The sequence below is a fragment of the Anneissia japonica genome, unplaced genomic scaffold (genome assembly GCF_011630105.1).
Source record: "Anneissia japonica isolate Jap-2015-1 unplaced genomic scaffold, ASM1163010v1 scaffold1849_len67513_cov136, whole genome shotgun sequence".
In the NCBI taxonomy this organism is placed as follows: domain Eukaryota; kingdom Metazoa; phylum Echinodermata; class Crinoidea; order Comatulida; family Comatulidae; genus Anneissia; species Anneissia japonica.
The window spans coordinates 11,158-37,246 of NW_022691198.1; the positions used below are offsets into that span (position 1 = coordinate 11,158).

Here is a 26,089-nt window from a genome sequence, read left to right on the forward strand (position 1 = left end):
CTTTTACAGAATTTGCACGCGTAAATCGCGGAGAACGCTATCTTGTGTTTATAAGATCTTTGCTTTGTATTACCATAGAGCAAAGATCTTATAAACACAAGATAGCGTTCTCTGAGATTTACCCGTAACAAATAAAGCGTCAATTTGGCACAGAAAAGTAATCAGTTGTGGGAGAGGGCGTCCTAGTCGTTGCCATGGATCTGAGATAGGCTGTTAGATTTACGCAAAAGTTCGTTACCATATACGTTAATTTTGTTCCTTATGTTCTAAAGAGAGGGCGCATTGTAAACCGGACGCTTCTAATTGTTACGCATAAACGTAAAGTCGCGGCGGTCAAGGTTCAAAAGTTTTCAATTTAGCAAGAGGGCGCCGTTCATGCATTATTACCAAAGATCTTATAAAGATCTTATAAGATCTTTGATTATTACAGAATTTGCACGCGTAAATCGCGGAGGACGCTAACTTGTTTTCTTCCAGACAGAAATAATCCAATCCAATTTAACAGTTTACCTTATACTCCATATGCTTTTAACTTGGACAGTAATCTAACATGCGGAACTTCATCAAAGGCTTTTTTAAAGTCAAAATATAAACAATCAAATTAATCCTGGGTATCCAATGATTTTTTGCCAATCAGTCAAAACCTCTAATTGTTGGATAAAACACGATATGCCAGACCTGAAACCATGTTGAGCATCAGAAACAAAGAAAGAATTTCGTTCAAAATGCTTGATAATTTCATCTCGAACAAATGTTTCCATGGTCTTACACACATTAGATATTAAGCTTACAGGTCTATAATTTAATCTTGGCATATTTATTATGAGGTTGTCAACATCTTCAATTTATTTAGTGTTCTTATGGAGATCAATCAAATTCAATTTAAATTTTCACATATTTTCAGACATTTTTCACGAAGGAAGGGTACATACTGAAGGTGAAAATTGTGGAACTTAATTGGCCTAATCGACTGAAGTTTTATGATGGAAACGACACTTCAACCTTATTACAAACAGTTACAAGTTTACAAGACGAGGCTTTAATATCAGTGTCAAATGTGATGACAATTCGATACGAATGTCGTTATTATAGTTATTATTACCGGTACTGTCTTTACAACACTTTCAAATTCATCATTTGGAGTGAGCGTAAGTACTGCACTGTAGTTTTTGTTTTATTTTGAAATACCGCTATATAAATTTGTCATTGAGGAATAGGTATGGAAAACCGAATCCGCCAAAAAAACCAAACACAATCCATGCAACAACAATTCAACTGCACCAATTCAAATCTTTCAAACATTACAAATGAATCAATCGGAATTTACACCTTTCAGGTAGTACTCACACCATCAAATTCAAGATGTGACAATCTACCTCAAAAGCAAACGACAATACGCAACACAATCCATAATAAAAAAAACTCAAACCATGTAATGAATACTGAAACCGAGTAGTCGTTTATTACTTAATTTGATTTGATTTTTTTTGATCAAGAAAAACATCTATTAGCCACGTTGTCTTGTTAAAACTGACATCCTCCAACACAAAAACATTTTGTTAATTGTTTGCCCAGCCGTTGACTCAGCGTGAATTAAATTCACGCTCAACTCCTGTAAGACTTCTGTTTAAGGCAGATAGACACACGCTCCCGCTGGGAGCTTATTTTGTAGTGTAGTCATAAAATGGCAGCAATCATAATTAAATTTCGAAATGGCTGCCATCTTAGTTTTTGAAACCATGTTTATTGAATGCAGAGGGCACAATAACATATGCTTAGACACCAAATTTCCATTTTTTGATTGAGGATAATTGGAATTACATATCAATCTTTTTGATTTTTAGTGGTTTAAAGCGTCCATCTTGAATTTCCAAATGGCTGCCATCCTAGCCTTTTAAAACCATGTTTATTAAACTCAAAGGGCACAATAACATATGATTAGACACCAAATTTACAATGTTTGATTGAGGAGAAAGGGAATAACTGTGGTGGCCATTTTGAATTTTAAAATGTCTCATCTTTAGCTTTTGGAACCATGTTTATTGAACTCGGAGGGCACAATAACATATTAGACACCAAATTCACCATTTTTGATTCAGGAGAATTGGATTTACATACCAAAATATTTCGATTGACGTAACTAATAAAGATGTGACGTCATAGAAGGTTAGACACGTGCGCCAACGTAATCGGGACAGCCATCTCAGCTTTTTGAAACTATGTTTATTTAGACTCAAATTTGCTATTTTTCACAGAGGATGTGGAATTATACTGAATTATTTGATTTTTTGACAGTTTTAATGGTTTTTATCTTGAATTTCAAAATGGTTGACATCATAGATTTTTGAAACATATCTCCATTGAATTCAGTGAGTTCAGTTATGAGCCATTCTAAATTTTGGCGGCTATTTTTAAAATGGCTACCAAAACAAATGTTCATTTTCTGGAGGCTTACCCCGGCTCATTGTTTTAATTTATACCTTAGTGATGTCGAATCAGCAGAGAAACCTTGGTCCCCGAAAATGGTCACTAGCGCCATGTTTACTATAATTGTATTGTTGCTTTTTAAAGTGCTGAGGTAATATACCAAGCCTGGGTGTGTCGTTATACTATAACGTTATTTTCGTTACTATTTTTATGCTTTTAACAACAAAATAAAAATCTTTATAATAAAATTTAATTGTACTATATTCATAATAAGTAATGCTATTTCATCGTGCAAGTGCACGAGATAATGAATTCCTTATAGCCTATTATTTTTAGCTCTTTATCTTTCTATTCATTTCTAGCAATGACAGCCTCGCCGGAAATTAGTCATACGACTTTAGCTGATAACAAGGGGAACGGGTTGACCATTCATACGTATATGTCGGAGCTAAAAATTAATGACCTTACAGCAATATACAACCGTGGAAGTGGACTGCACACCCATGACAGAATACACGATCTCGTTGTAGCATCAAGTAACTTCTCTGGAAATTCATTTAATGGAATTGACATGTACAATATTGTCAATATGTTTATTAACACATCATTTGTTAATGGAAATGAAATGAATGGCATGCTTTCCGGAAAATATTCTTATCTTACTCTTCAGAACAGTGTGTTTGATAGTAACTTAGAAAATGGCCTCTTCATAAACGAGGGACAGTATAATGATTACAGTTACAGTTACAATCTCCATCTTGACAATAATTCATTCTCGTACAATAGAGGAAGGGGCATTTTGCGGAGAGATTATAGTGTATATGTGAATGTATCTATCCATGGAAATTCTGTTAGATACAATCAGAATGGTGCGATAGATCTTGGGACCATACTATCACGTGGTATCAAAGTAATTGGAAATGACATATCAATTAATGCAGGCTATTTCCTGATACATATAGATGTTACAGCTTCAAGGGTAGGAGAGGCAATGACAATTGTGTCGAACGTGCTCTTCAATAACTCTTGTGAACGGCTTTTATTTTTCAGTACATCATCTTCTTCCTACTACATAAATATTGAGGAAAACGTGATGGAAAACAATCAACCAAAATTGAGGTTTTCAAATTCCGTCTGGACTTCGTCTGTCATATTCCTAATTTCTTCTAGCGTCTCTATGAAAAACAACATTTTTGTTAATCCTAATTTCATGTACGAAGTCGCTGTTCCTGGCCGAGACAAATTGTCAACAGTGTCAATAAACGCTAGTCTATCGTGGTGGGGCTCTACCGACTGCTCCTTCATTAACACACGTATCCTAGATGGGAAAACGCGGGCTTCATATCCTTTAGTGCAAATCTCACCATATCGTGTTGGGTATAATCTTTCAGATGTAGATTATCGATCATGTATACAATTGGGGTTCATCAGTGAGCCAGGATCAACAATAGGTGGCAGTATAACAGGTAACGTCACATTAAGTTCTGCCAACAATCCATACAGAGTGGTTCATGACATTGTCATACAACCAGAAGGTACCTTATTACTTGAGGCAGGTGTTAAGTTGTTGTTTGACTTCTATACTGGAATACTGGTTCACGGAACACTTATTGCCGAAGGCAACATCACGGATGTGATAAGGATGGAATCGTTTGACAGTTCTAATGAAACAATTCAATTGATTCGATTATCTGGAGGCAGCAATCCATGGGAAGGTATTCTAGAGGTCTCCATAGATGGTCAATGGGGCTCCGTCTGTTACTACAGCAACTATCATAGCTGGAATAGTGTTGCTGCTCGAATAGCTTGTCGGCAACTCGGATATACAGGCTACATCGGGTATATGACCAGTACGTCAAATCTGATGGACATCCTAGATACTTTCGAATGTGATGAACGCATTCATTCGAATATTGTTTCATGCGGGTTCAAGAATCCATCGTATTTTTGTTCCTCTTATGGTAAAGTATTTTTAACATGCAATCCCGGAAGGTGGCAAGGTATCCGGTTCGCTCTTTCCTCTAAACGGAGTTCAATGATCCACACACATATCAGCTTAACTGGAGGGAATGTCCAAGACTTCAATATCTATTCTGATGCCGCTATTCAAGTAGACCTTCACCACCATCATTTCTTTAATATTAATTTATATAATGTAAATCAAGGATTCCTTTTCTACATCGATAATCCATTCTTGAACGTTGATTCAGTATTGAATACGTACATCAACTGTTCTGGATCTGGGTATGGCGTTTCCATTTATTCTCCATCATATTACCACGACCAGGCGATCATTGAATGTGCAACTGGAATTTACCTATCAACCATGTCTTCCACGCATTTAGAGGATATTCGGCATTACACTCACAAAAGTTCCGTACTAAATTATTTTGAATCTGACCAATCAGTATTCTTCTCTGATTTACTCGTTCTGGACATTCTACCACCAGAGAAAATCTATAATACACATACTCGAAATTTCACCGTACAGCCTGGCAACATTATCGCAATCTATGTATATCAACAATACTTTCATTCCTACGAATCGTTGGTTTTCACTGACACACCAAATGGAGACACCTTACTGACACTTGATTCCACAGTTTCAGGAATATTTCCAGATCATCAGCTGGTTCAAACGTCATCAAACATTCTGACTGTTACATACAAAAATACTAACCAATATTACTACCCTCGGATAAACGCCGGTATTTTGCTCGTATCTTTAAAAGGTGAGTTTCTCTATACTAATTTGTGTTATTTGTACTATTGTTATACTGTATTTCTTGAACCTCATGGATTAATTTATATATTTTATTCTTTTATTACAATCACCAGCAGGTGCAGTACTAAGCAACGCAAGTACAATTGTATTGAATACAGTCAATATACTTCAATTTTCTAGTGGTTATGGGTTAAGAATGCATTCCAATCCAACTAAATCGGAATTGAGAGTCATGAACTCGAACTTTCAAGGTAGTGGGGGATATAGCGGTACTCTTGTGTATTTGGATTATGGCCATGGTGGACGCGTTCTTTTTGAGCGATGCAACATGTCATTTGCTAATTATGGTTTTAGAATTGATGGTACCATTGAGACCATTTCTATTCGTGACTGTAAATTCAAAGACATTTACTATAATGCCATTCATGATTATAACTCTTTTACCTCTGCGACACTAAGTATTGAGGATTGCACATTCAATTCGGCAAGGTACCATATATACAAAAACGCATATTCAATAGATCAAAGCACACGTGTATATAGATCTTCATTTAGTGGTTCGACAGATGGAATTCAGTTGAACCATTATGTACACAACATTTTATTTGAAGGCTGCAATTTCCAATCGATGTCATATGGTGTGCGCATTTTCTCAAATCATTATTATCAATCATATAATAATAACGCTTCAGTATACTTACATGATATCGTTTTTCAATCCGTGAGAGATCCAGTGTATGTAGAAATATATGTTGGAGACAATTCACCCTCAACTGAAGAATGGATTGACTTACGTGTGAGTGATTGTGTAGTTGAAGGTAGTGATGCCTTTCTGGAAACGTATATTTTTACGGAGACACTGAATGTTAAAGTTAGTGTGATGAACAATAGAGTAATGTACAGTAAACAAGCTATTTTGATGACAATTTACAAGAAGAATTTAATCGACAATTTAGTGTATCTGGTTGACATTGTAAACAATACCATAAGTAACAACACGGGTGATGATGCTATTATTGATATTGGTAGAGAATTTCCAGTCCTAATGACAGACGCAGTGCAGGTTGACTTCATGAATAATGTTATCCGGCACAATGTTATAACAAGAAGACATTTCTTGGATAAGTTTTCATGCGGGTTAATATTGGGTGTTCGCACAGCAACCTTGTTTGGAAATGTCTTTGATAACGCTGGAATCGATATGGAGATCTGTAGTGCGCATGTTTTTATTGACCCGGACCATTTCATCGATGCCCGATCCAACTGGTGGGGAACAAGTGAGCACACTAACGTTCGCCAGAGAATCTTTGATAATGAAGATTGGAACAACCTTGCTTACATAATGACTAGATCAAACAGTGAGAACCTCACTTCCGACAAATGCAGTTCCTCGAACATTGGTGGACGAATTAATGCTACTTGTCATCTTAATGTCGCAAATAGCCCGTATGTAGTCCAGTCTGACATTACTGTCCTACGAAATGCAGAATTGATCATAGACCCTGGTGTAACTTTATTTTTTAATGAGGATAATGGAATTACTATTCTTGGAAAACTAACAGCAGTAGGGACATCAAGCAGCAGAATAGCATTTATGCTTAACAATACAAAATACTCAAAAGATAAAGACAAGATACGTTTAATAAAAGGTAGGCTGTCTAGTCGGGTTGAAGGCGTGCTTCAAGTTTATACAGACGGTCAGTGGAAATCGGTCAAAACATATTCATTCGGACATGAAGAAGGCGAGGTTGCATGCCGTCAACTTGGTTATTCGTATGTACGGTATACATACTCAACTCCTGATATCAACTCCGAGTCATACTTATCTAGACGATGGTATTGCAGTGGACACGAATTGAGTTTATTTGATTGTCCAAATTCCAATCGTTATTATAACCGGTACAATGATGTATGGCTGGTTTGTAAAAGTTCGAACTGGGGAAATATTCAAGTGTATACTGATTCAGATTCAGAAAAATCTGCTATACAATACGTTGATGTATTGAATGCTGGAAAACTGCATGATTTTGACGGTGTTCCTGCAATATATGCGTTTGGACCACTGATTCCACTAATTGAAAATATCCATATTGAGAACTGCACTGGACATGCAATTTTACTCGATAGTACAACATCGATTAAAATGAAAGGAATTACTTTGATACAGTGTGAGTTAGGTATATCATCTAGAATATATTCTGCGACTAATGTTCGTGAATGTTATTTTGACGACGTCTACACTGGCTTGAATATAACTACGAGAATAGCGAGTTTCTTTCCATCGCAATCAATGTTTTATACGGAAGGATGTGGTACACGACGGTTTGTGAGTCCAGGTGATCAGTTTGTCTTTCGTGACAATGCATGTGGAAATAATAAATGTATTAGCGTGTTTCAATGCATACGGAATTGCACAATATTTGTAACATTTACGCATCATCAATATTTTTATTGGTGGTATGGTAGAAGGACGTACGTTTATGATGGAAACTCGACCGATTCTAATCGTATTGGGGAAATAAGTTATAACAGAATCGAGACTCTGACGTTTATGGCAACATCAAATGCAGTAACACTGGAAGTATTTTATTATACCACGTCTTATAGTAATTGTCGAGTTGATTACCAACCGGTGGAGATACATCTGTCGGTGTACGAGAAAGGTAATTTACCGTACTTTGTGGCTCTCTTTGGCCTATATTGAATGGTAAACGGTACAATCCTGGAACAGTTAATTAACTGTCCCCTGGTACAGTGATGTGAATGTTTACTAGAATGTAGAAAATGTTCATCATCTTTAGACCACTCGTTAGAGCGAGTGGTCTTATGCTTCATGTTTGAGGACAAAAGAGTTTTGCTATCAGAGGTTTCATTATCACGATATTTGTATGTAATTAGTCAGTGGTATATTGAGTTGAAAGTTTGGGAAATTAATGCCACACGTTTTTTTTTTTTTTTTTTTTTGGGGGGGGGGAAAGTATAGGGAAATTCGTGAATTGTAAGTTTAAGAATAACCTTATAACGATTTGCATAGAAAACAGTGTTGTTAATTAGTCTAAAAAACTGTCACTCAATGTATGTGTGTCTTCACTCTACAACTGCTAGAGTCAAAGAATTTATACCCTCAATCCACGTCAGACGTGCTAATTGTTTGTTATTTATTTACTGTAGCAAAATAATTATTCTTAAGAATGTGTCAGCTTATTTTTGATAAAAAACTTTATTTTTAAAAGCTGAGTAAACGGCAATTGGAAATGTAGTACATGGTACAGTCAGTATTAGCAAAGAATGGTAGGAGGAACGCAAACTAATAATTAAGTATTGTCACTTAATCTCGGTTTCATATAATCGCTACACAGTCGCTACTGCGTTGTCACAGCAATCCTTGCACTATCTGTCCCCGACGCAATCGGTAACGCTCCCAACTGTTTTGCTAATAATCCCCAAAACTGTTATTCCTAGAACAGAAAGGTTTAGAAATAGCCCTATACCTTTTCTCATCAAACTTCCTTATCAAATAAATTAATCCATTCCTGGGTTTCCTTTCTGCAAGAATGTTTACTTGTGCTCCGGGGGCGGATCCCGCCCGGTTTGTGTTTTGGGTACAACTGTGCCAGTGGTATGTGGGCGCCTGTGCCGGAATCAGAATACTCTGTCCTCCTGGCTGCAACTCAAAGGAGGTGTGCCGCAGGGTACTCTGTTCGGTCCGGCCACCTTCTTAGCCCAAGTCAATGATGCTGCATAAAATATGGATACTAACAATTGGGGACTTCAAAATATGTAGATGATCATACCATAATTGAAAACACACCAACCAAATCTCAACGCTACAATCAGATTTGGACTCGATTGAGGAGTGAGTTACTAACAACAATATGAAACTTAATCATCATAAATGTATGTATATAGATCTTACATATTTGCTAAATCTTACCATGCAGCTGATACATTAAAAACTATTAGATAAGCAACTTAAACCTAATAATGCTTTTAACATCTTAGGTATAGGATTTCAAACGATTTGAAATGGCAATCACATGTTGACCAGATAATCAAACGAATCAGTGAACGTCTATTTATGTTAACCACTCTTAAAAGATTTAGCCTGGCAAAATTGAAGATCTGGTTACTATATTTATAGGCTTCATACGTCCCCTTGCTGAGTGTGCGGTTCCTGTTTAAGCCTAACTGAACAGCAACATAATATCCAATTGAAAACTTACAAAAAAGAGGTTGTAAAATCATCTGAGGTCCAAGTTATACTGCTTACCCAGATGCCTCAGTCTGTTGCAATTTAACTACATTAAGAAATAATATGTCTTCAATATGCATGCAGCATTTATGGTATCGTTTTAGAAATGTAACCGTTGCACGATATTTATTACGTACGTAGCAATTTGCTATATTCATTGTACAATGTGTAGGAAATACTTTATGCATTTTATGTGGCAAATATTTACCTAAACTTTACCATGAAATAGATTAATACAATTTTCCTCCAAAACCACAACAGTGACAAATTTAATAATGTACATAACATAAATATTTTGTAATCCTTTACTACTTTCATTAATTGTGTTTTAATGTTATAGAATACCTTCTGAAGTCATCAATTACCATAGAAGATTCCTATTTCGTGGACGTTATGGATTCAGTTGTATCAATTGTGGATAATTACATAGAGGAAGCAATTCCAGTTGATGTGAGCATTTCAAAATCAACTTTTCAAAGATGTTCTCAAATCAGCCATCCCATTATGAGCCATAGAAACGGGAACTGTTCAATCACTGAAAACCTCTTCAAGGAAAATTATGGAAATGTGACCATTCACGGAACATCAAATTATTCTACAATTACTGTTGCACATAATTATTTCCTTTCTAATAGAGAGAGTGGTGTATTGTCAGTCAAAGGTGAATCCTCACCAGTTTATATAATTGGTAACCAATTTTACTACAATGAGCCATCTACTAGCAACGATGTGATAACAATTATGGAAGGAAACACATACCTTACTGACAATGTGTTTTATTACAACCATGGACGGCATCTAATTTTTGTCTTAGGAGACAATATCTATGGTAACCGACTTATAGAGCGCAACATCATGATCTACAACACAGGACAACGTTCAGACGAAAAATTCACCATATTATTAGATAATATTAACACTAATATTACTAGAAATTACATAGTAAACGCTGGTAACGAATTTGAAGTGGCACTTACTTCACGCGTGACGTCAACAGTAGACGCTACGAATAATTGGTGGGGTGCAGATGACATCATTCAACTAAAAAGCAGGGTTCGGGATTCAAAGAACATAATTGGTCATGCGTTCATACAACAAGAACCGTTCTATACTTCACCCTCTGAGTTGCCATTTTATAGTTGTAAGTTTTGAATTTTATTTTGTATCAAACCTGTCCTATTGACTGTTTAAAAAAAAATCACATATGATGCATTTTATTAATGTTTAGTCTATGTCACACATTAACCTATGCATAATCAGACACCAATGCTAGATAATCAATCATCCACCCACGGCGTTGATGCAAATAAGACAATGCAGATAAACAATATCAATAAAAGATTTTTATTCTAATTTACAGCATCATGTCCACCGGCGTATAGCTTAGAAGGATATAAATGTTACAGTTACAAACCAGCTTCAGTCGATTATTCAACAGCAACTTCAATTTGCGAAGTAAGTAGTATAATAGTTCATTAACAGAGCAGCTTATCTATAGAAGCTGCAGAATAAAATGGACAGTACTGCAGATGTAGGCTAAGTAGGAAACCAGTTTTTGAGCGCTTAATCGTGAGGATCCTTATACAGAGCTAGTTTAAGTATATCACGGCTCTCCTTGTGTTTCATTGTGAGGGCTTACCGTATAGTCTTAAGTTTTGTCTACACTATCAAATTTGATGTGACAAAAAATGTGATGTGCCCATATATAGGTATGATGATGACATCATATGACATACTATCAAAAAAAGTTGAACATGTTCAAATCTTACTTACCATCACATTTTATGTGAAGCTTTTTTGATGAAATTTGATAGTTTAGACAAAGCTTAAGGAAGTTAGTTGGTTTCGTGTGAAACATGATGCATTATGAACGTAAACGAGCACGGTACAATTTTTTTTTAAACAGTAGATTTTCTCTAAGTTGGTTCACCACCGACCAATTGAAAAAGTCTTAGGATTGTTCTGGTTTATCATTAGTGTGTTCACACCAAAAGAAGCAAGAGTATATTGTTCAATTTTTAAACAGATCCTCTTCTGTACGTTTCAATTATAATGTTCCGCTTGCTGTTTCTGGGATTTCCCCCCACATGCTTTAAGTTCACATTATATAGGCAGCATATAATACAGGTCTTATGTTATAAATGTTTTCTTTTATAGTTAGACGGGAACACGATATATCAGCTCGCAGTTTCCTATTGTCGTAATTGCATTTTTCGTAATCGTGGATCGGATGTTGAAGATCTAAAAAGATATTTAATCATGAAAAACGCTGAATATTTTCAAACAAATCGCATCTGGATAAAGACATCAAATAAGGTAGAGCAATCACTCATATTATTAATTTTTTCTGAATCGATATTTAATAAAACGATGACGTGTGTCAGTCAAGTTGGACGAAGAATAAAAAAAAAATTATACAAATTAATGATCATGTTAATAAATAAATTTTGTCTAGTATTTATGCAACTTGGTTAATTTCTTTATTCATTTTAGTGTTCATATTTGGAGCTGAACTATGAAAGTGGTGAACATAGTACTGGGACGGCTGATTGCAGCGAGCGATATCCAACTGTCTGCGAACGTGCTACAAGTAAGAAACATTTCGTGTTGCAGTTTTTATACATCTGATTGATTTATTCACATCTTCATACTAAAATAATTATCTGTATTTTAATTATTTGTCTGTTATATAAATTTTATATACATTTTATGTAAACTGATATGCGCCATTTATCTTCGAATATAATTTTAGGAAATCGATGTCCTAACAAATGCATGGGTAATGGAGTGTGCCAGTATAGGACATGCATATGTGATCCAGGGTGGTCAGCGAAAGACTGTTCAAAATATATATGCTCCGATGGATGCTCGAACCATGGTACATGTGTGGGACCGAATGTCTGTCGATGTAAGAGTGGTTGGCAGGTGAAAATATGCTAATTGACATTACACATTACTACTAAAGCTATACTTGATATTACTACATCTACCATTACCACCGCCACTACGACCACCACCACTATCGAAATAATAATAGTGCTGCTACTACTGTACCCTGTCTCTTATACACATCTAGATGTGTATAAGAGACAGGTACTGCAGATGTAGGCTAAGTAGGAAACATGTGTTTGAGCGTTAAATCGTGAGGATCCTAATATACAGAGCTAGTTTAAGTATATCGCGGCTCTCCTTGTGTTTCATTGTGAGGGCTTACCGTATAGTTTTAATTTGTTCAAAGGGATCAAGCTGTACATCTAGCTACTGTAATCGTTTTAGAGACTGCAGGTCATGTGCTAAATTAGAAGGATGTGGTTGGTGTGATTCAACACTCTCCTGTCTCCCAGGAGCGAGTACAGGACCCGACGCCGGAGTCCAATGTGAAGCATGGTTCCATAATTACTGTTTTACTACTGGAGCGTGTTCCAATAATATAGAGGTTGTTATTTTAATGCAATTATTTATTATGACAATACATCTATAGTATATTGTTCTGATTAATTGAAATATGCTTTCTAAAGCATCATGTGCCGTATGATTATAAATATAATTACAAGTAGAGCACACTTCGCCCACATAATTCTCCCTGTATAAAATTCCCATTCATCTTTTCGATTTTTAAGAAGGAACACAGATTCTTAACCTCAACCGAGCTTTCAACCCGGGACCTTACAAGGAAAACTTCATAACAAGCTAGACCATGAACCCGTTTTGATCTATGTGTGATCTGGTAGCCATTGAAAGCCGTCAATCAGTGTTCCTTTGGATGATGACAAACTATTCTAGGAAGCTTCATTCTGATCCAATAATCGGTTTTTGAGATACTTACTTATGGGGTGTTTCATTTTAAGCGCCTCCACATCCACACCTCCGAAACTTACTTAACAAAATTGCATACTTTTTTCTTTGACGAACAATGCAATGACGAACACTTTCAGAAAGGTTTTCAAATGCATTTATCATTTCTTTAGTTAGGTCTTGCAAATTCCATTTAAATATGCCTAGTCCTCGTATTCACACCCTACTCTATATCATTACCAACATTTTATTATTTCTATCTTGAAACATGACGAAACATTCTAGAAAGTGTTGTTCAGATCCAGTGATAAGTTTTTAGATATTTGGGTATGGGACGTCAACACTTTAAATGACCCCAAAATTCACACCCAAATTTTGATTGTCACCAAAAGTTAATTATTTCTTCTTTTAGAGGTTTTATCCAGATCAGTTGTTGAGATATCTGGTCTGTGACGGTTCTCTTTAAATGATCCTCATACCCACACTCTACTGGGGATCATCACCAAAATTAATTAATTATTTCTACCTTAGACCATGCTTGCGGAATAAGTACCTACCATTCATCTTAAAATTTAGTTCCTGTACTGATTAAACTAAACCTTATAAATATAAATAAATAGTAATACCAATGCTCGAATATTGAACGTATATAGTGTTATATCCTTTAATCGGAAATTTCGCACTTTAGTTGTTTCTGAAAAGAATGTTTTTGTCGAGACTTGAACTTTCAACTTCTTGTTATCAAAGCAAGCGGCACACTTAGACCACATATAGATATCAGAGCAGATCTGAAATCCCGATACCTTTTCCCACAGACCTGAGTTTTGCATGCACACAAATGAAGATAGCTTAAGCTAGAATCTAGCCTGTAAGTACGTGTTAGCACTTGTTAACATAATGAAAGTGATATTTTGTCTGTTCTAGATACTTAATTGCAAGTTAACTCACTGTGATATGACTCGATCAAGTACTACGACAGGCTCCTGTCAGAGTTGCCGAGATTTGGAACAATGTTTCGTTGAAAAGGTTTGATCTGATTGATGTGATTTATTACATCCAGTACGATATACTCATCACAAAAAACTAAAATAAAATTCAAGGAAAATTATGTCTAGACAAGATGAACATTAACTAGAAGAGTATTTTAAAAAGTTAAGTAGGGCGGGGAAGGTAAAAATGAAGTCAAACAAGAATCCGATCATTCTTCACCAGGCCTAGATGTAAACAAATGAGGGCTTCATATTTGAAAAAAAAAATCTTTTTGAATGTAAGCCCTGGGTTGTTTGAAGTAGTTTATTATATTTATGACCTGTACCTGTTTTATTTTGCAGCCAAGTGGATGTAATGTTTGGAGTCCAGAAATTTGTCCATCAAATTTGGTTAATCCGAACTATGCTGATCCTGAAAGAAAGAATAATATAGAAATTAGTGAAAAGGTTCAAGTAATCAACGTGAGCCAGAACTCTACAAATATTTACATTTGTCCAGTGAAGAGGAACGATAAAGTGTTGTTGATATCAAGCAAGAAACTCGAAATGACAGAAGCTTCTAATATCCTAGTTTCTTGTCAAGCACAAGGAATTTTCCACACAGTTGTGTCAATACAACATTTATGTGAGTAATTATAAAGAATATTTTTATTAAGAATAATGGGTTTAACTGATGTTTATTATTAGCAATTAAATAATATTATTTTTTAATGAATTAACTATGTATCGATTTTATTATATATTTTAATTTTAAAACGTTAATTGTGTCCTTTTTTTCTATATATATTCAGTAGCAAATTCTTATTTAAGATGTCATTTATGTGTTGTATTTTATGTATGTTTTCATTTAAACAAGAGTGACCGCTCACCGTCCGCGCGTTCCTCCACGCTTAAATAAGGTACAGGCACAGTTTATTATATTGGGGTTTTTTTTATGGAAAAGATAATAAGATAGAAATTTTTAAATAATTAGGATGTTTGTACAAAAAAAAATATTATGTAGAATGTTCATTTGTACAAAATTAAAATATCTTAAAATTGAAAAATATAAAATTTCTAAAAATTGGAAAAAAAATTAATTCCAAGACGCGATTCAAACTGACAACCTTAAGTTCTTTAAAACACATCCTTTACCGACCGCGCCATCCATGTGACATGTAGGGGTAGTGACAGTAATGTACAGTCGTTGCTGAAACCCCTGTTTTGTTTTGTAGGTGTAGGGGGAACCCTGCTGTCCAACTTGAAAAAAGGGGCGATAAAACGTTTGTTGGAAATCACCTCTAGTTTATGTGTACAAAATTTCCTACACGTCCGTTGAAAACAGGCGACGCTGGACGCTTTTAAAGTTTTGGTAACAAGAACAAGAACAAGAACAGCAGTGAGGCTCTGGGGTCAGGGCCTTGCGCTGACCCAATTATCGAGACCTAAATTCTGATTCTGGATCAGATTATGCTCAATTTATGGTTTTTGTAATATTAAACCTGTATAGATTAAATATATTCAAATTGTCAATACATAACCCAAATAGACTAGTGGTATAAACATGCAGAAAAAACTTAGACATTTTCAAGAGATTGTTTAATTCGTATATAAAGTAAATATTAAAAATAACAACGATTCCTTTTATAATTATTGACTTTTTAGGGCGGCATAGCGTGATAATGGCGAGTGTGGCGAGACTTGATGAAGTATTTAAGTACGCAAGTTTAAATGATGTTTTAGACGTAATTCCAATTACTGATTATAGCGATTTACCTGAAGAGTCATTTTGGAGTGATGCTATCAACACTAAACTGTCTTATCCTAGCACAGATGTAGTTTTACTTCAAGGTAGTGTAACGTTTCATTGTTAATTTTCAGTTTGCATAAATACGGTTCTTTAAGTTATTGTGAGGCTAATTTAATGCAATATTACATGTTTGAGTTTTGCCAACTCCAAAAACTACACTTTAATATCTTATACTTATAAAATCATAACCTAAACATAATTCTTACTATTAGCCTAATTGAAAAGGTACTACTGTTCAGTTTTTTTTCTCTTGTTTTAAGTACTGTAAATCAAAAGGCGAACTAAATGACATGATATGATATGATATAACTGAGGCAACGCAGACTAGAGAACCGAAAGTTCCACTGATTAATATCAGATAAGAAAGTATAATACATACTCTAAGTATGAATTCCACCCGCAGAAAAATGTGCCATAAATATCATAAAAATAAATGCTTTTTTTTTGCAATGATTGAACATGTATTCTTTTTTTCTTTAAGATGTTCCATTCAACAAGTGCCTTGGAAGGATACATATTCTAGGAACAAGAAAATACCATTCAACGTTCGTCGTATTGACTTCAGACATCGCAACTTCGTACGATATAGAAGTTGGAGATGTACTCGTCGTGAACTCTACGGGACATTTCATTGAATCTGTTGTCGAAATTGGAGGAGAACCAAATTCTACATTCATCGAAACCAGTATTTTAGACTGTAGTCACGAAGCAATACGAAACAGCGTGTAAGAATGAATATATCTGTATGATATGGTGCATAACAAATGCACTATTAGTGTGTTAAATAGCATAAGTTTCACTGCGAATAACACTGGTTTTAATTAGATGATGTTTCTAACTAATTTTTTAGAATGCTAACACCGCCCTCTTCAGTCCTTCATGAAAACGCTAATATTATTCTCGGATGCAGTGGTGGAGAAAATAACACAGACGGAATTGTTATAATAGATGGAGACATATCTGAAGAATCGCTACAGATTGATACTTCTACCTTAATTATTGGACGTGAAACAAGTGGCTTGGTCGGGAAGGTCAGTGCTTCTTAACAGATAAACAAGGATAGCAATTACACTATCACCGATAAGTATAATCACTAACCATGTGTCTTACATAGAATGGAAGCATATTTTTTTGGAATGTCACTTGTAATTGTATTTCATTATAGATATTACATTATGAAGTTCGAGGTAACTATGTATTTATCGAGGTGCTGGTTGCACGTGACCATCAGGAGTTTAGTGAAATCATCTCAAATGAAGGCGACGACGATGGCATCAACAATTACGACTCTCAAGTTGACGTAAGCTTGAATAAACCACTGATATACACTGTAAGAAAGCATTACTTCTGTACAGAACGAGATTTTATCTTAATGTATTTTCATGTATGTTAATTATAAGGCAATTTTATCTGACAAGTGTCCAACTATGTGTGTGGTACAAAACTATATAGTAGTAAAATGTTTAATCAAAAGTACTGTTGAACCTCAATTTTTGTTTTTTAGCCGTTTATGTTTTACCAGTGAGCACTTTAATGGCCTCTGGTGTAATCAGTGAGAATTGATCTGTTACGTCACTGGTTACCATTTATTCATTTCTTTCTTTTTATTTATTGTTTATAAATATTTATTAATATAATTATTATTATTATTATTTTATTATTATTCTTATTATTATAATATCATTATTAATAATATTATTATTATTATTATTATTATTTTTAGGACGATGACGTTTTATGCGAGATTGACCCACAGTTTCAGTTTAATTCGTCTTTGCGACTAATTTTCTCAACTGACCGTATAAAATACAAACAATTGGATGTAATCTACGAAGGCCCGATAAAGACAGGTCTACATATAAATTGCAGTGCTGGAGTTCCGTAAGTAGCAACAACATAAAGGTATTGTTACTTACCACAAAAAATAATTATTGTAATATTTTAGTAGTTGAATTATAATACTTTATTGGAATTACCTGCTGCCATTTTCTTCTGAATAGATTTGATGATAATGTTGCAAGGCAGTTTGCTGTAAACAGAAGAACTGGAAATTATTACGTGTCATTGGGAGGTTTGAAAATTCCTTTATCCGTCGATTTAAAAGCGAAATATTCCATTATAGCTGGCCTACCAGTGAGTATTCATTATTGCAATAAATCTAAATCAATATTTAGATTTATTGCAATTTATTTATAACTTTAAAAACATGTAGACTTTAAGAACACTATTTCTTCTTCATGTTCATTTCTTCTTCACACACACACACACTTCACTGTAGGTGTAAATTATCAAAAATAATCACAGAAATAATAAATATAATATTAACAATAATACCAATATAAGTAATTGCTAAAGTGATTCCATAACATATTTCAAAGAAATTACCAAAATATTTAAATACATCTATTATAATATACGTATACAAATATATACGTATTAGCTGATTTAGTGCCTAATTATATATATATATATATATATATATATATATATAATAAGTAAGCAGAAAAGCCTACAGAAAATGCAAAAGTGGTGCACTCAGTGAACGTCTTCCCTAATTCACACTCTTGATATTGAAAGGTGAAGGTTTAGTACCAAAATGTCTGAAGTTAAATAGAAATTCAAAAAACTCGTTGTCACATGTCTTGGTCTACATCAACAAACGCCCATACCAATTTCACACTTTTTCTTTATCATATACAGGCTCCATTGGAAACCAAATTTGGTGTTACTTCTACTGCAGAACTAAATATCGGGTACGGCATCAGGCCCCAAGAAGAGAGACCGGTCGTACTTACACCAATGGTCTGTATATGTATTTATTTTTGCTTAATTATCAGATAGATACGTTTGTACTATTAGTATTACGATGTTCACTAATTTAATCTTCTACGCTCAGAAAATGATTTGCCTTTGGTATAACAATTGTAATAATGATGATAATTATGACGGATAATACACCAGCTATACAGTAAAAACAATAATCATCTTACACAGAAAATGAATATGTGTGTGTATATATATGTATGTATATATATGTATGTATAAAACATATACATATATGTATATATATATATATATATATATAAAACATATATACAGTATATATGTATATTGAATTGAATTGAATTTATTCTATGCTCATATATAAAATATTAAATATAGAAATACAATATAGGAATTTTTTTACAATAATCAAACACAACGAGCATCTGGAACACCCTTTAGGCCGGGAATCCAGCCCATTTCCAATGGAGTCCAAATTGCACAATTAAATAGTTATAAAAATTAATACATATTAAAAAGGAAAAGAAAAAAAGTAGCATTTAAAAACTAAGATGCACCCAATTAACTAATAATTTAGATAGAACACAACAGTGCTCAATTGTAATTATTGCAATTGAGCACTATTGCGTTCATACAGTTTTTTGATGTGTATTTTAAATGTAGCCATATTAGTAATTAATTTTAAATTAGTTGGGAGAGCATTTCAGTCATTGATAGCCGAAACGAAAAAGGTTGAATGAGACTGATTATTTCCTTTAAGCAGAGGTACAACCAAATTGACTTTACGTTGACGAGTGTTATGTGTATGAATTTCAGAAACTCGCGTAAATTGCTCTTTGCAACAGCTATAATAATAATAGATACAATAAAACAATAATCATATTATATGCATTTTCAGAAAAATAAATAAATATATATATACATATACGTATGTATATATATATGTATATATATATGTGTGCATACATATATGTATGTATGTATATATATATATAAATGTAAATGTAAATATATATATATACAATATATATATATATATACAGTATATATATATATATATATATATATATATATACAGTATATATTAGTATATGTATATGTATATGTGTATGTATATGTATAAATACCAATTTTTCAGGTGTCTGATGGTGTTACAAGTTCATCCAGAGTTATTAAATCACACCTTTCAAATTATACAAACATCCATATTTCGATTAATGGAACTTTTGCCCCAACGTTAACGGTAACATTCCCAGCCGAGCCTGCTCTGCCATTTTGCTACACCGCATCTCTTCTTCCTGATTGGCTAGCTTCATTTGGTAAGAACCTAATATATACATAGAAAGTATAAACCACAACGTAATGACTCGCCACACCACGGTATTGTATGACTTATTTTATTTTATTTTATTTTGTTAACGTTATAGAAGATTTTATTACCATTGAAATCGCTATGAAATGCTTTGATTATGTGTTTCTAAAATTGTCTTTTTAGTTGGTGGTAATACACACACGATGTGTAGCGAAGTTCCAGATGGAGATGCACCTTTCGGTTTCCAGTTTTCGACCACGTTTGAAATTCGCTCAAATTTGACTGTATTTTTGTGCGACGAAATATGTATAGAGGAGGAAAGACTACCGTATGACATTACACATGCTCTGTTGTTGTACGGTGGTCTTTCTCAGATCTATATGGAAGCCACATACAACCAGGTTTACCCGTCAAAAACATCATACCAGTCCACAAAACCATTTGATTTGGCAGTGAACACAAGGTAACGTTTAACGTTGACATTTTTTCTCTATTACCGGTATGGTGTCGTGATAAGCATAATGTTTTATCAGAATAAAATTATAAAACTGTATCCATATGTTATAATATTATTGTTTTTATTTTCATTTTCATTGTAATTATTAGGCCTACATTTATTGCATTTTTAAAATCATTCATATTCATGTTCAATTTCATTTTAATTTCAATGTCGATGACGTTTTCGTTTTTATTAATGTTTTTTTTAGTGCTCTTTGACTTCATTATTTTATTTTAATAAATTTGCCATTTACGAAATGCATTGGTTACCGTTTCATATAATTCACAAATATAAAAGTTATGTATCCACGATGTTTGTATATCAATATTTCAATAGAGAGTGTAGTGCGCATCCATTCCTCAATGTACCGAACTGTCTTACTGGGCAAACAAGTGAACCCGCCGTCAATGTAAGTATTTTTTTTTTTATAGACCTCAAATATTTATTTTTTTTTGTTATGGTTATAATAATTTTAAGCAGTTGTTTCTATAGTTTTACTAATAATGTAACAAAATACTGTGTACAATTTTTATTGTAATACTTTATATTTTGTTTGTTAATACAAAATCAATGAAGAAATTAAATCAAGCACAATGCTTATATAAAAATATTCACTGGACATATTGCCAGTGTCTAAGGTCAATATATTTCATTATTTAACTTTCAATTGTAAATTTTAATCGCTATTGTCTGCTTAATTTAGGATACTGAAAGCGTAACTTGTCCTGACAGCACCACACGTTTTCAACACGACGCTACAATTCACTGTCCTTGCAACTGTGCCGATGGTACCGTCAGGGAAATGTCGGAAGACGGCTCCTGTCCTGTAGGTTTTGTAATACCCTACTATAGTAATAATATGCATGTATAAAAGCCAGGAAGTCATCTATGCACTTAATATTGAGAAATTGCTTCTATCATTTTCAAATAAAATACTAATACTTGTTTCTGTAATAATGATTGATTACTATGTAAGTAGTATTTTCAAATAAAATAATAATACTTGTTCCTGTAATAATGATTGATTACTATGTAAGTAGTAATCTTTTGATCTTTTCTTATTTATTTCTGTGGGTGTGTGTGTGTGTGGAGTAAGGTGTTTAGAGGAGGTTTGTAAACAGAGTAACTCAAAAACTGTGCACACAATCTTACCGAATCTATATCATGCTGTAAATATTGAACTACTATGTGATAAATTACCACCTCAACCTAATTAAAATAACATGGTGGTGCAGAGATCTTGTTGACTAAGTGATACCAATGGTTTCTAATTAAATATATTGTATCAATGAAGGTAATCGGAATGCAGGCCGAGACAGAGTGTCCCTACATGATAAAGTTGCATTATTTAGAACGTTTCTGTTGGCAATGTTTGATATTCAAGCGAACAGAAATTTATATAGAGCCCTAGGAGACAGTAGTAGTGCCAAAATTATCCCAGAGGGGGAGGGGGTGGGTTGGGTAGCGGTGGGAGGTAATGTCCCTGATGGGAAGGCCGATTTCCTTGCCAATTATAGCCTTAAGTGGGTGAACTTGCATAGTAACCACGACCTTCGCAGAAATCTAGTTATGTCAATACAACTCAAATTATGAAAATTGTAGAAAGGAATAGAAAAAGCAAACGCAAAAAGAAAACACATTACCGCAGTATTAAAAATGCAATCACAAGAATCCGGAAAACCATTATTTTAAACCAACCATCTTGTGTAATACATAGATAAAATGTATCAACAAACAAACAAAACAAACGGCACTAATATTTTAAAGATCTAAAGAGTCAGAGAATTTTATTTGTCATTTATAAATGACAAATTTAAGTTGCCAAAAATCAGAAGTAAGTGGGAAAGCGACCTTCAAATTGATTCAATCGACTGGGATTGGTGTTGGAAAAACAAAATATATTTAATGTTACATATGAAAAAGATTGCGCATTTTAATTTTAAGCTTCTACACACAATATTACCGGAGCGAAATAACTTAAATTATGAAACTTGGCCTCCACAAATCATTGTGAGTATTCTAATCTCTCAAAAAAATAAAAAGCATATGATATTTAAATGCAAGGAGATAAAATTATGTTTAGAAATTTGCTTTTTATATCACCTAATGAAGTGTAGTGGAATAAAAATGTAACGCACCGTTAGTTCATATGGAGTACAATGATTTATAAAGAAAGCAGTAACAAATAGAACAATAAAAAAGAAAGTAGTTGAAGTGGATAAAATCTACACAACAGGGAAAGAGACAGGTACCTCAGATGAAGGTTTTGATGCTTGCTTGATGGAGTCTATTGATTTTATTTATGTTTATTTTTTATTGTTAAAAATTTCAAAATCCTTAATTTTGAATGAACATTTTGTATATCTGTATATTTTGTTTAATGTATGTCAAAAGTTTATAGGAAATATAAGTGATGGTTTCATCATGAAAGAGAGAGAAAGAGAGAGAGAAAAAAACAAGACAACATTTTTAAAAATTAGAGCCAACTAAAAGGAAAATGACGTTTTATATTTTATATAGTGTTCGTGTCAATGTGCTGACGGCTCCTATGACACAATCGCAGTCGATGGTAGCTGTCCGTGTGAATGCAAATGTCTTGATTGCATGACATCTACTCTTGGTCCTGATGGATGTGAATGTCCAGTGATATATGACATATGTCCGCCCTGTTTAGTAGGTGAAATTCAGGTTTTTGATAAATGTATCTGTCAGTGCGTACCTGTTGATCAATGCGGAATTTTACCCACGTGTGTTGTTGGACGTCGAGGGGATTATTGTAATCAACTGGATTGCCGTCCATGTCAAGGTATGGTGGCATAAATTACTTTTTACAGTAGAGTGTGGGATTTCATAACTGACCCGACTTATTATGACGTAGCAATAATATTTGATGTCAAAAATCTACTGCAGCTAATACGATTTGATATTATAATTGTAATTCTAATAATGTTGTTGAGATATATTACATCTGTCTCTTATACACATCTAGATGTGTATAAGAGACAGAATACACACACGATGTGTAGCGAAGTTCCAGATGGAGATGTCGGTTATGGGTACCTGTAGATCTAGATGCCTGTGTAATAGAAATTGGGAAGGCACATGTTGTGAGATAAGGCGACCAGCACGAGCCTCCGGAGACCCACATCTTCTTACCTTAGACGGTAATATTTCGTTTTGTAAACCCTTTTTTTGTATTAAAGGATGCAGGGAAAATATTAATCCTATAGCAATGTTCTGCAAAGAATGGGCCTGAACGTGTATGCCCGAAACACAGTCATGGGATGTAGCAGACATTTAAAGCTGGAACATAGCGTGAACCATTTTCTACAGCCCGTCCACAATGTAAGCTGAGGTATCTAATAAGTCTGGTCGGAAGTGAACAGCATGAGGCGCGAACTCCCCACCACTATGCTGAAAAGTTGAGCAACAGCTGCCTCCTTCAAAAACATCATAAAGAAAGAACAAGAAAGATTAGAATTTTTTTAATTTTAAAGATGAGATATAAAGGGGTGCTTGGGGTTTAAAATTTCTAATAAATTATATATAGAACATAAAGTGTGCACCTTGCTGATAAGAATTTCACAGGTGTTTGGAGTGCGGTAGTGCAGAACGAGGCTCCAAACTAGGTTTCGAAATGCAAGTGGCCATGGCATTACACAGTGTATTAACATAGGACAATTCCTAAAATGAACTAATTTTAGAAAGCTGGCTTTTAATAACCGCCGAAGAAAACACATTCAATTTTATTATAAGTTCATGAGTGACAGCATTATAGTAATCATCGTGAGTGATAACGGTACTGGGTTTGGACTACAGGAGTTCGTGCTTCGAACTGGTCATTCCATTCATAGAAGAAGCCTTTTGATGGAGAAAGTGTACCTATTAGCAAAGGTTTGCCCAGGTCGAAACTAACTCCGGCTATATAAAATTGATTATAAGATTGAAAAATATTAATCTTATTATTGTAGTAATGATAGATACTATGTACACATTTAAATTATTGTTATTTATTTGTTATGTCATTATATTTACATTTCATCTTAACAGATACTGTTGGTTTAACATGCACAGACTGGTGCAATCGAAACCAAAGAAGAGATATAATACCTAAAACTCACATGTCGTTCAATAAGGACAGAATTATCAAAAGATGTTGAAATATCAAAATGCACAGATGGAAAACAGTTTATCAGTAGTGCTGCTTTAGTACTATGTCCTTTTTTTAGTTATTAGAATACATGGTTGTAAACATACAGTTAATTACAATTACCAGTTTAATTTAAATATTCAGGTGTTGATTACGACTACTATGGAAATGGTGAGTTTTGGAGCTGTCGAAGCATTGAGAATGATTTTGGGATACAAGCAAGATTTTATGAGAGTCATAAATCATCTTTAACTGGTGGCATTGCAATGAAACTTGGGAAACACGTCATAACAGTTACTACACCAATGAAGGCAGACTTTGAAACATTGCCAACACTGAGGTATAAATCAACTAATATCCTTATAAGACACATCTAATGTGTTTCAGCTATGCATATCACCAATACTGTAAATATACAATGGTACTCTTCTGCTGCAAGGCAACCATTCTAAAAAATGTTTCAACAAATATTGTACACTAGGTATATTAAAGGAAGAGACCTTTTGTCTTACGTCATCAACTTGTGTTGCTGTTGTTAACAGCACCTCAATCAGTGGTGGACTGTCAAGGCAAGCAAGGTATGCAGTGCATACCCTGGCTAAAACAAATAAGAAAATATAGTAGTACAGTTTCTGCGTTTGATTTAGCATTTCTTAGCCACAATCTTCTATATAAACCTTAATTTTTTTGAGTGGATTGCTGTAGTTTATTGGAATAAAGTAAAGTTCTTCAATGTTTGGCCTACTTTGGTATTTAGGATAAGTCACATTCGGGCCTATCGCATTGTACTCTCAGCTGCTTAGAATTCCTGCATGGCTGGTTTCAATATCAACCAATCATGTATTCAGAGAGTCAATGGAAGTCAGAGCATACCCTCCAACGCTTAAATTTGCTATTGTGACAACCATGTAGTGGCGTCAGAATAGCCAATTTAACCCTGGAATGGAAGCAGTTCTAAGAGTATGTGCGCATGCACTTCCCGCAAATCAGGACCTCCACCAGTTATCTGAAATTGTTGGTATATCAAATATTAATTTACCAAATTCACAAGTACTGTACATCGGTTCACTTAATATTTAAGTTCATATTAATCCCTCAAATTATCACTTCCCAATTCCAACTTAATTCACATTACTGCTAATACTTGTTAGCTCCCCTCCTTGATGATACTTTAATTTATCAGGGTAGATTATTCTCAATTGTGGTATTTACTGTAATATTTGACTATTTGTTAGTTGATCTCCTTTTTCTTACCTCATTGTCTAACCACACATCAAATTGTGGTGTGTTAAAGGTACAAACTTAATCTTACATTGGCAGCACAAAAATAACTAAATACGTTAAATTTTGATAATCCTAGTTATGTG

The 26,089-nt window shown here is 34.1% G+C and overlaps 2 protein-coding genes across 2 annotated transcripts in view; both read left to right on the top strand.

The window, feature by feature from the left end:
• Positions 1-12,719, top strand: part of LOC117099980 (protein bark beetle-like) — a 22,120-nt gene extending 9,401 nt beyond the window's left edge. Inside the window, exons 3-11 of the mRNA XM_033239507.1 lie at positions 905-1,148; positions 2,790-5,159; positions 5,269-7,815; positions 9,745-10,545; positions 10,765-10,859; positions 11,562-11,720; positions 11,898-11,994; positions 12,157-12,312; positions 12,643-12,719. Coding sequence (XP_033095398.1) covers positions 905-1,148; positions 2,790-5,159; positions 5,269-7,815; positions 9,745-10,545; positions 10,765-10,859; positions 11,562-11,720; positions 11,898-11,994; positions 12,157-12,312; positions 12,643-12,662 — 6,489 coding nt within the window. The 3' untranslated portion in view covers positions 12,663-12,719. The remainder of the gene's footprint in view (positions 1-904; positions 1,149-2,789; positions 5,160-5,268; positions 7,816-9,744; positions 10,546-10,764; positions 10,860-11,561; positions 11,721-11,897; positions 11,995-12,156; positions 12,313-12,642) is intronic.
• An 85-nt stretch (positions 12,720-12,804) lies between these two features.
• Positions 12,805-23,392, top strand: LOC117099983. The gene is made up of 15 exons (XM_033239509.1): positions 12,805-12,840; positions 14,124-14,225; positions 14,531-14,813; positions 15,833-16,018; positions 16,459-16,702; positions 16,828-17,008; positions 17,143-17,307; positions 17,701-17,858; positions 17,978-18,110; positions 18,678-18,779; positions 19,900-20,080; positions 20,257-20,536; positions 20,909-20,981; positions 21,276-21,398; positions 23,093-23,392. Exons 2-15 carry the CDS (start codon positions 14,154-14,156, stop codon positions 23,390-23,392), a joined length of 2,481 nt encoding a protein of 826 aa, XP_033095400.1. The 5' UTR covers positions 12,805-12,840; positions 14,124-14,153.
• Positions 23,393-26,089: the final 2,697 nt, after the last annotated feature.

Bases quoted from the DNA above. Each gene is read 5' to 3' on its own strand.
- LOC117099983 (XM_033239509.1), top strand. From the start codon at position 14,154: ATGACTCGATCAAGTACTACGACAGGCTCCTGTCAGAGTTGCCGAGAT. The intron at 14,226-14,530 runs GTTTGATCTGAT...TTTATTTTGCAG, and splicing joins AACAATGTTTCGTTGAAAAG to CCAAGTGGATGTAATGTTTG. The intron at 17,859-17,977 runs GTAAGTAGCAAC...TCTTCTGAATAG, and splicing joins AATTGCAGTGCTGGAGTTCC to ATTTGATGATAATGTTGCAA.